The 12113-nt window shown below is 34.8% G+C and overlaps 1 protein-coding gene and 1 pseudogene across 1 annotated transcript; both read left to right on the top strand.

The window, feature by feature from the left end:
• The first annotated feature begins 981 nt into the window (after window positions 1-981).
• Window positions 982-8387, top strand: LOC135158086 (uncharacterized; annotated as a pseudogene).
• On the top strand, window positions 6389-8387 carry LOC135158085 (uncharacterized). Its single transcript, XM_064115370.1, has one exon. The coding sequence runs from the start codon at window positions 6389-6391 to the stop codon at window positions 6986-6988; it is 600 nt and encodes a 199-aa protein (XP_063971440.1). The 3' UTR covers window positions 6989-8387.
• Window positions 8388-12113: the final 3726 nt, after the last annotated feature.

Below are 12113 nucleotides of genomic sequence, written 5' to 3'. Positions count from 1 at the left end.
ATCCACTCATCGAAATCAAAGGTAACGCAACTAGATAATGTTCCAATAGTTCCTAAAAAGAAAGAAGAAGAAGAAGTAGAAGAAGAAAAAAAGAAGAAGATGCGTAACAGTAACACACCCCGAATTTCAACTTGATTATGGTGTTGCAAAAGAAATGTAATGTGGCTTATTTACACATTTACTGCAGAGTAAAGCTTTCACCGTTTTGTAAAAATGATACACACCTCTCGACCATTGTATCGATATAATAATAGGACTATATTTTGATCAGAACATCAAGCTCTTTTCACTCCTCTTCTACATCTAAATATAGATGCAACAATCTTATAAGGAATATTATATAAATACTATACGAGAATAATAAGGAATACTAGAAACATTCTATATCGTAGACCCGTACAAGTTTGCAAAAAGGGGGTACCCACCGTAAGTTTTCAACTTTCCAACTCTATCTATTTTTCAAAGAAAAAAAACTCTAGCCAAAACCTGTCGTTGGTAAGTTATTGGATGACGTCACACTTTCTGCAGGTACAATAGTCGCGTGCGGGAAAATCGATAAGAAGTTGTGTACATTATGTCCATCGTCGTGTTCACAGAATGGCAACTATTCCATCCTTAAAAAAAAAAAAGCAGTAGGCTTTTCGAATGTCATAAAAATCTAGTGTATTCGTGAGCAAGTTACCCATGGAACAAAAATGGGGCAATTCCTCTCAATACCTAAATGATTAAAGTAAATAGATGTCCAGATTTGCTTTATGCTAAAAGTATGTTGATGTTTTTGACGTCAAAAGCAGATTTAGTAACAACTTAAGTAACTATCTTTTCTACTCCATTATTTCGCAGTTTTTGTTTTGCCGTTATTGCTTTTAGTCGTTGTTTATTCTTTCTTTACTTTCAAGCAATGAAATATATATATATATATATATATATATATATTGAAGGATATGAACTTTATTTTTACATTTCTATTTTAACGCGTATAGTCATAAAATCTTGCATGGGTTGAAATCACCACATCATCGTAATAGTACTTTTCTTTTCGCGAAATTGTAGAGAAAGCCAACGACCAGTGTGCTCTTTCTTCCATCGATCGGATCATCGTTTGATCAAAACCCATAGACCGAATCGACTAGTTTGATTTCTTCAAAGGTGGTCGGTCTGTAAGAAATTCAATATTGATTTTGTTCGCTATTGTATAGAAATCAGCAAATAAACAAGTTAAGAAGAAGACGTAAACAGCTTCACCAATTATATTGTCTTCCTCCTCAAAGAAAGTTATGACACCATTTCCCCCTTATTGCACTTGCGGGACTTTTTATTTCCAAACTTTCAAGTTCTGACAAGATGCGATCCTTGTTAGTGTACAGGGTAAAATATTTCATTTTGTTGTTGTTGTTGTATTGTTCTTTGTAGGTGTTTATTATGTCACAATTTACTAAAGCCTCGGTATAAGTATTTTCAGTCTCATCTGTTTTATTTTCTTTAATAATATTTCTGTCGTATCTTTTAACTCAATAATCTTGATAATACCTTTATACCATGAGTCTACACATTTGAACATTGGTCAACAAGCAATATTAACCATCATCATTGTAGTGGATCATATAGGATAACCACTACCAGTATATTATATAGCTGGTTGTACTTTGTTGTGTGAAACAGAGTAAGAACTGCACAAGCACACGTGTCAGTGTGTGGTGGATGTGTGTAATTTCCTGTCAGAACATGCCAGTAAAATCATTCAACCATGACAGTATTACATAACTTTCAGGAAATCCCCCACCTCAAATAGTGGAGAGGGAGATTTAAACAACCTGCATGACATAATTTGTCCATTCTACCTTTGAGGAGCACTGGAGGTGTACATATCTGAAATCTTCCAGAACAGGAACTTTATACCTCAGCCTACGAGTTCCAGCAACTTAATACCTAAGCCAATATTTATAGAGTTCTCTTTGGGTATCTTCTGTACAAGTACATTTTGGATTTACAATCATCATTGAGAACAACCCTCCCTTCAGCTGTGATATTTGCAGCGCAGAATTTACTGTTAAAAGAAATTTGATGCGTCATGATCGCATGTTCCATCATGGGCAAAGGACTTTACATGTTTGTGATACATGTGGACAAGCTTTTAGTCGACCGGATAATTTGAAACGTCATATGAAAACTCATCAGGATTTTAGCAATGGTGCTGAACCTGATTAGGAGAACCAGCGACCAACTTGCTCACAATGCAAATCACTGTTCTTGGAGCAAAAGGACCTTGATGAACACATGAAATCGCATCGCAAGGAAACCTATCTTTGTCATACTTGTGGGCAGATATTTCATAATCGTGCGAAATTTATGAAACATGAAATGTCGCACCATAATCCCGTTCCTCCAAAGTTACCAAAGAAGCGAGTTGCCGATGGACCAGAGTCAAACCAAGCAAAAAGTAAGTTATTCTATCTTATTATTATTTTTTCTTCAATAGGTCAATTTTGCTTGGTACTTTTTTTTCTAAACTTTCAAGAACTGGCTTGAAATATAATTTCTCTTATAATCATTGCATTAACGTAATTTTTTTCATTTCGTTCTCCTTGAGATCCCACAATATTATAAAATTGTAAAAAAAAAAGCTTTCACTGTTTTTCTCTCTTTCTCTTGATTGATCTTCATGCATAATTTATGTATGTCTATATTTTGACCCCCTCTATAGGTTCAATCTTACATGAAACACCTTTTTTTTCTTCTCTACTAGATTGCAAAGAGATATAACAAAGAAACCAATATTCGAATGGGTACAACATGCATTTAATTACGACTGCACTTTAAAATTTCGTAATGTTTGATGATTACTGACTCTTTACCAATACTTTAGATATTCATAAATTATGACAACCCAGGTAACTTTGAAACTGAATGGAAAACATCTATCGCATGATTAGTAAAAGTTTCAAGTTATTTGAAATGAATGGATGGGCAAATATTTTAAACCAAAAAGTTTTCCAAGCAAAAATACTTGCTCTGACTCTACTCAAATTATGGTGTTTATTATCTCTTACATCTCAATATTATCTCTTTACTCAGGACGCCGTCAACAACCTAACCTAGCACCAACCACGGTAAACCTTCCTTCTGACATCGATCCTAAGAGTTGTGCCGCCCAAGTATACAGGGAACATTGGCTGAATATCAGAGACAGACGGTCATTTGGAAGGGTTCATCGATTTTACAACTACCATCTTCCAGATCTAAACAATGATATCCTTAGACAGAAGGCTCAGAAGGTGTTTGAGGATCAATCTACAGCTTTCAAAGTTAATGCATCGTATGGATTTACTCTTTGCAACAATGAAACCAATGAATGTAGGTATTATTACGCTAGTACAAACACAAAGATTCTGAATGAACCTGTTCTTATTTCTGACCATTCGTCATTCCAAAGGTTTTTGGATACATTACTCAAGGAAGATATCCTTGAATATGCTCAAACCCTTCGCCCAAATTCTAAATTGGTCGTTCAGCATGTCACAAATGTCACTTTTTATGTATTTCGAATTGCTGATCATCCCATTGGCCACGGAATTGACCTCCCAAATTATATACAAAATAATCAAGCTATCGTATCTCTGGTTAAGAGTCATAGGGATTGTCAGATGTATGATGATAACTTATGCATTTTTAGATGTTTAGCTTTATTACAAGGTGCTAATTCTCATGGTCTTGAAACTACAGCTAAAAGATTATTTAAACAGTATGTGCCTCACAAAAAAAAATTCAGATTTTGAAGGAAGAGATCTAAGCAAATTGGAAAAAGTCGAAGAATTCTTCAAGATTAATATCATGGTGTACGAATTACAGCCAGTCGAATGTACCAACGGTGATAATATTCCTCTTGAAAATGAAGGTGAATTGGTAAATAGTGAAAGTACAGTTGCTGCTAAGCTCGTGAGACGAGGACTGGACAAGTTTCCGGAAACAATGTATGTCAATCTATATGAAAACCATTTTAGTTTCATCTCAGATATTGACAGATATTGTCAAAACTATCAATGTCGTACATGTGACAAACTATGAAAACCCGTAAATCACTTCATCGACACGAGAAAATATGTACTTCTACAGCCACCAAGCATATTTTCCCCACGGGCAGGGCTACATTCCATAACCCTTTGACCATATGGGAAGAGCTGGCTGAGGAAGGCATCTCTGTCGAAGAAGAACGGCGCTACTTTCCATACTTTGCCACATTTGACATAGAATCCTATCTCGAGAAGATTGACAATAATATAGATCCCAACGATGCTCCAACTGAAAAACTAATGTTTACCTCAAGACACATCCCTATGAGCATGAGTATCAACTCAAATATTCCTGGGTACACAGAACCATACTGCCAAGTGTCTGATGGAGACTGCAAAAAATTAATTGATGACTCGATATTGTACCTCCTGGAAATAAGTAAGCACTCTTGCTCTCTCCTAGAATCTTCTTACCAGGATGTGATAGAAAAATTAGATGAAACAATACAAGAATACGAGAGTTGGCAGAAGGCAAACAATGAAACGCCTCACAAAGCTACACATCTTCAGAGATTGAAGAAGCGTTTCATGAACCATATCATAGAACTCCCTGTGGTTGGGTCCAATTCCGGGAGGTATGATATCAATGCCATCAAACAATACCTCTATCCTTAACTTCTACAGTTTGATTCTGTTGATTACGTCATCAAGCGGAACCATAATCATATGGCTCTGAAATCAAAGCACCTTCAGTTTCTTGATATTTCTAATTTTCTTGCACCTGGCTTTTCATACGCAGCCTTTCTTAAAGCATATGACTGTGAACGAATGAAAGGTTTCTTTCCTCACGGGTGGGTAGATTGTCTGGAAAAACTCAAAATACCTGAACTTCCCCTTATTGAAACTTTCAGCAACAATCTCAATCATACTGCTTTATCACAAGACCAATATGAATACTGTCAGCGAATCTGGAAAGAGAATAACATGAGAAGTCTAAGAGATTATCTAATATGGTACAATAACCTCGATGTTACGCCGTTCATTGAGGCGGTAGAGAAAATGCGCGATTTTTACAAGAATCTTAAAATCGATATGTTCAAAGATGGTATTTCTGTACCTGGACTCACCATAAAATACCTCATGAAGTGTAGTCCAGATGCGCATTTCAGCGTAATCTATGAGAAAGACAAGGATCTTTATTATACTTTCCGCGATAATCTGGTAGGAGGTCCATCCATTATATTTCATAGGTATCATGAACGTGGTGTAACAACGATTCGTGGGGGCAAGCCATGTGAAAAGATCATAGGTTTCGATAAAAATGCCTTGTACCTGCATGCAATAATGCAAAAGATGCCAACAGGGCACTTTGTCAGACGAAGGGCAGAGAATGATTTCAAGCCTGAAAATAAGCATCCAATCGCTCAAGAATGGCTTCAATATCAAATTTTCTCTCGACAGATCCCTATCCGACATGCAGGTAATCATTAAAAAAAGAGAGTTGGTCCCCTTCAGCTCCCTGTCGATGTTTTTTGTGCTCAAACTAAACAGGTGTTTGAATTCCATGGATGTTACTTCCATGGACATTCATGCCATCTGAATAAAGACCAGACCAAAAATACGAAGCTTGGGAAGTCTATGGCAGACTTACTCAAAAAGACTCAAGAGAAACAAGAAAATGTAGAAGGGTTGTGCTACGAATACATCTCCATCTGGGAATGCCAATATAAAAAAATGCGTAAAACTGATCCCAAGCTCAGTGCATTTCTTACAAAGACTTTCCCCTCCTAAATACCGTCAAGGATTAACCCAAGACAACATTCTCTCTGCTATTCATCATGGTGCCCTGTTTGGGCTTGTACAGTGTGATATTAAGGTCCCTGATCATCTCAGGTAATACTTCTCTGAAATGTGTCCTATTTTCAAAAATGTGGATATATCTAGAGAAGATATCGGAGATGTGATGGGATTCTATGCCAAGGAACATGGGTATCATGAAAACTCCAAGGCGTAGTCTGATCGGTAGTATGTTTGGTAAGAACATTCTGCTCTACACACCACTTCTAAGATGGTACCTAAACCATGGATTGGTGGTCAGCAAGATCCACCAATTCATTGAGTACAAACCAGTTGCCTGCTTCAAGCACTTTGGTTAAAGCGTTTCAAAAGCTCGACGCAAAGATGATGTTGATCCCTCGAAGAGCATTATCGCTGACACCATAAAGCTGATAGGCAATTCGTCTTACGGCAAGACGATTACTAATAAGGAAAAACATCGAAATGTTAATGTCTGTGATGAGGCTAAAGCCCAGAAACATGTCAACAATACCCTTTTCAGGGATCTAAACCCAATCTCTGACAATTGCTATGAAGTTTATATGGCTAAACGAAAGATCAATATGGACCTGCCAGTTCAGATTAGTCATGCTGTATACCAGTTGGCCAAACTGCGCATGCTACAGTTCTATTATGACTTTCTGCTAAAATATGTTGAGCCATCCGATTTTCAAATGTGTGAAATGGACACAGATTCCGCTTACATCGCCATTTCATCCGATTCTTTCGATGACATAATCAAACCATGTATGAGGGAAAGATACGAAAAAGACAAAGCCAACTGGTTCCCTCGAAATGATACCCTGGAGAATGCTCGATATGATAAGAGAACTCATGGGTTGTTCAAAGTAGAGTGGGAAGGCGATGGAATCATAGCCCTCTGCAGTAAAACTTATTACTGCTTTGGTGCTACTGACAAATTCAGCTGCAAGGGTGTTAATAACAAGCAAAATAACATAACAAAAGATGTGTACTTGAACGTTCTTCGTTCACTAGTTGCTGGGAGTGGTGTAAACAAAGGTTTTCGCGTTGTCCAAAATGGAATCTCCACCTACTCTCAAATAAAGAATGCATTCACCTATTTCTATCCAAAAAGAAAAGTATTGGATGATAATGTATCCACTACCTACTTAGATATCTGACATTTGCAACTTTTATTCCATCCAAACTTTCTATCAGAACATTCTCTCTTCAATGCATTGAATTTAAAAGTTAGCTGTGATATATCTGTGTCAAATTCATACATTTTGGAAAATAACCTGCAAAAAATTTTTCCTTCGGTAAACTATTTGTATACCATGTTAGTTGAGAGTAATCCTGTGGATTAGGAATTATGTATAAAAGGTAATGGTGTTCAAATCAAAATTTTATTGATTTTTGTGGTACATTTACATACTCTTTAATTGGAGCAATTGTTTTTTAACAATTCTTTTCAACAATATGAATTCACAATTGCTGAAGTAAAAGTAACTTTTACGAAATGTTGCACACTTTGCTTTCACAATCTGTTTTCAATAATGTATATTGAGTTCACAATTATTAGAATACAATTTACTTTCACAAAATATAATAAACCCCTTTGCAACAATTTGCTTTCATCCATTTGAAATAAGAGAATGGTCTTAAGAATATTTCATTATTGTATCAAACCTGACGATGCACTTTGTTGTTGTTGAATATAGCATAATGTTATATTTTTGTATTACAATCCGAGTTGACTTGTATTTTGATTCAGATAATCATATGTACCTTAAAATGTACATGTACCATGTATACGTTGGTATTTCACAGATTTATGGATGTAAACGAAACATCATCTGATAGTTAATTGCATTCAGTAAAGTTTGTTTAAAAGATGTATTGAATATTTGGGGATGTTACCAAGAACATGTTTAGTGAAAAATCATAACGGTGAATTCATCATTGATATAGTTACATGCTATTCTTGTATATGCAACATAAGAAACAACACATATTTATTTTCACAGTATGAAGTTTTGTAAATATTTACCTATTAGTTTTACACTTTTAAAATACTGTATGAAATGTAGTAGAGTGATAGTCATTATACAATCCTCTTTTATATGATTCGAATTGCGATTGTTTTAATTGAAAATGTATTATCGTTTGTACTTCTCGTCTCTAAAGTAAAAAAAAAAAGAAGAAATTAAGTTAGGCTTTGACTTTGTCCGTAATATTGTAAAAACAACCAACGTGTAATTTGATTTTGTTATCCTGTTTGGTACTGTTTAAAATTGCAAACATGATAAAGTCATGAAATATACTTTAAGAAGGTATGAATGACAATTTTTTATTATTTTTTTTTCATTTCAGTGTACATACATTTATTTTAATCATTATGATACATTATTTGTATTAAAAAAAGATACAGCAAAGTGTAATTGTGCAAGATCATAACCTGCAGTTCAATATAACTATATCTAAATTACATATTATTTGTGTTCCATCTATCAATATGTATATATTGTTTTGTTCATGTAATTATGGTGTGATAAAAATATAATAAATTTACATACCCCATATGACGTGTCTGGCTTATTCATTTTTGTCAGTTTATAGATTGATGATATGAGAATTGAAAGAAAAAAAGAATGAAAACGATGATGAGTAAAGTACTGATGGAAAATTAAGCAAATCAAGTGAGTAGTATGCTGATAATGGTGAAAGGGGAGTGAAAATTGGGAGATGGACATGCAAGAAGAGGAGATAGAGTATATTAGAATATTAGTATATAAGAATGATCGAAGGAGAGTTGGAGATTGAGTTTTAATTTGTTGACTAGTTAAAATGGATAGATGGAGTTTTTCAAAAAGAATAATTATTATTGATATTGAGTTAAGTAAAGAAATGTAATAAAATTGTAAGAAGATTAGCTTGTTAAGAAGCATGATGCACACTATTATACGTTTTTTAGTGTAGTACAAAAAATATTCTGTGTAAATCGTTTAATTGAGGCCGTTATGTGCAAGGAAGCAAAATTGTAAAGAGGTGGTAATGATAGAATGTATAGATAAAGGATGATGTCAGATGTAAACATTAAAATTGATTCACGCGAGTCTGAAAGAGGACAAAGAGAGAGAGAGAGAGAGGGGGGGGGGGACAAAGGGGCGTATAAAAAGGATAATGGAATGAACGAGTGATATTACAGTATAATGCAGGGAGATGTGGAATCTTTTTTATTACATCACTGCAAACATGTGTCTTTATTGAAAAAACAGCAAAGATAATAATAAAAGAATTCAATACTTTAGAAAAAATGAAAAAAATAATAAATCAACTGCTTTATATTGGCATCATCGTTGAATTATTAATAACATACAGGATATCTATGAAACTCAAATAAATGTAAAGAAATCAAAGATTTGGTACTGTGTGTTCAAAAGTTTTGGATATACATAAACATTTACACAACTTAACAATTCTAAATTAATATTACACATAAAACCTATAGCTAAATGTAGCATTAAAGTGAATATATACATGTAAATGACGCAGCAAATTCATAGTGCATGTAAACATTAAGAATAAAATGTTAAAGATTTAAAAAGGTTATTTTGAAAAACATAGAACGGGTGAGAGTTGAATACTGTACATCAACTTTAAATGGAATAGGGTATGAAAATATAAGTGATATATAGTATATTATGGAAAATATCGCTACCCTACACCTCTAAAAGGGACCGCATCTTGACAGAACTTGAAAGTTTGTAAGTCTGGAAAGTACCCTCAGACGTGTCAGATGCAATACAAGGGAGATGATGTCATACCCCTCTTTGAGGAGTATACAATAGAATCAGTGAAGCTATTCAGGACTTCTTCTGTACTTGTGTATTTGCTGATATCTCTATGCAAGAGCGACTAAAATCAATACTGAATTGCTTATACTGACCGCCTTTCAAGATATTCAACTAGTCGATTCTGTCTCTGGGCATTGATCAAAAGATGATCAGACCGATGGAGTAAAGAGCACACTTAGGCAAATCATTGGCATATTAACATCAAAGTTACCCTCTTGTCATTGTATTTTCGCGAAAAAGAAAGTACAATTACGATGATGTGATGATTTCAACCCATGCAAGAGTTATAATTATATAGGTTAAAATAGAAATGTAAAAAATAAAGTTCATATCATTCAATATATATATATATATTTCATTGCTTGAAAGTAAAGAAAAACCAACGACTAATAGCAATAACGGTAAAACAAAAATTGCAGAATATTAGACTAGGGAAGATAACAAGTTATTGAATCTGCTTTTGACGCCATAAAACATCAATATACATGTATATAAATAAAGCAAATCTGGACTTCTATCTACTCTAATCATTACGGTATTGAGATGAGTTCCCCCATTTTTCTTTTCATGGGTAACTGGCTCACGAAATCACTTGATGACGTTCGAAAGGCATATGGCCGAATGGCTTACTTGGGTTTGTGCAAAGATATGAAGCTTTTGTGGATTAACCAAGGTTTAGGAATGGGTTGATTTATGGATATGACCATTTCTTCATGATGTTCATTTTAAAAGTTTTACTATTCGGGGATTTAGACATTTCCAAGGTGGGGATTTTTTTTCTCTCCAGTGAATGACATATTGGCCATTCTGTGAATAATGCACCCAACTTCTTTTCGATCGATTGATCCCCGCACGTGACTATTATGTCTGCACTCCGATTATACAATATACATCGTCTTCTTGTCAAACCGAGAAGTGTGACGTCATCCAATAGCTTTTTCCTTACGACAGGTTTGTACGAGAATTATCTTTCTTACAAAAATATAAAGAGTTGGAAACATGAAAACTCACGGTGGTGTACCGCTGTTATGCAAACTTGTACGCGGGTTTATGATGGTACTGGATGTTATTACTATACTATTCTAGTTTACAGCAAGAAGATTGTCGCATAATTTTATGCAGAAGAGGTCGGAGTGAAAAATAAGACACCTGAAGTTCTGATCAAAGCATAGTCCCATTATTATATCGATAAAATGTTCGAGGTGTATGTCATTTTTACCAAACGGTGAAAGTTCTACTTAAATGGCGATAAATGTGTAAATCGGCCACATTACATAATTATTCAACAAATACATACACCATAAGTAAGTGGTAATTCGGTGTGCCTAACTGTTGCGCATCTTCGTTTTTTCGAACTATCGATCGGAACATTATCTTGTTGCGTGCCCTTAAATTCGATATTCGATGTGATTTTGGGTCCAAGGGATGGAATACTCTTATCCTCTACGGGTATTTGCATTCATTAGGATCATACTAAAACTTAACGCTGTATATTTTCATGGTTGTTGGGGATACTTCGATATACACGATCAATATTCGGGCCATCGTGATTTCGCTTTGCCATATTTAAAACCCCGGATTAAAACAATAGAAATTATGAAAAGTACTGCAAGGTATACTACAATATGACGAAAAATATATATTTTCTTTTAAAACAATGTTATGATGAAACCAAAGATAATCGACTAGTTCAGCCGTTCACTAATTCAAGTTGCACCAAAAACTCTTTTTTCAATTCATGAAACGACAATTACAAGAAACAGAAAGACTTCTGCTTTTGAGGTTATTGTATTTGATTCCTTAAAAAACACACACACACACACACACCCTCACACATAAACAAGCACATGATGTAGTACAAAGCCCGTACCATATATTGAAAATGAAGATGTGCATGCTTGGATGATTTAGCTTGTTCTACAGGAAATCATACACCTCCACCACTCACATCACTGCTCACTTAACACTGTGTAACAACCAACTATACAATATAACCTACGGGTAGCGTATAGACCTGATATGGGAATTGGTGACAATAATGATGATTCGTAATTATATGGGAACGTAATTGTACTAATTAGGATTCAGAGGATTCACTAAAGATTATCAGATTACGCAACGCACATTGTGGTGGTGCAACGTCGAATTTGAATATTTGGCATGTAAGTACCGTGTTATGCTCGAATGATCAAGCATGCATTGGCTTAATGAGCGGGGAAAATATACCCACGTCCCCCTACTTCAATGAGAGTATAAAAAGTTAAGATTTAATGCTAAAAATCAACAATGTTATCTGTTTAGAAAATTCAATGTCACACTTTACCCTACCATGTAATATTCAAACTTATGCAATATCGTTACGCACGAACGATCGAGTGTGCATTGACGTCATGCTTGAGGGAATACCCGATACTATTATCGACTGTACTCGTAGATAATGCTATACGAA

Source organism: Lytechinus pictus, unplaced genomic scaffold, assembly GCF_037042905.1.
Source record: "Lytechinus pictus isolate F3 Inbred unplaced genomic scaffold, Lp3.0 scaffold_29, whole genome shotgun sequence".
NCBI lineage: Eukaryota > Metazoa > Echinodermata > Echinoidea > Temnopleuroida > Toxopneustidae > Lytechinus > Lytechinus pictus.
Note: the sequence above shows the minus strand (reverse complement) of the source record. Positions and strands in the feature narration are given on the sequence as shown.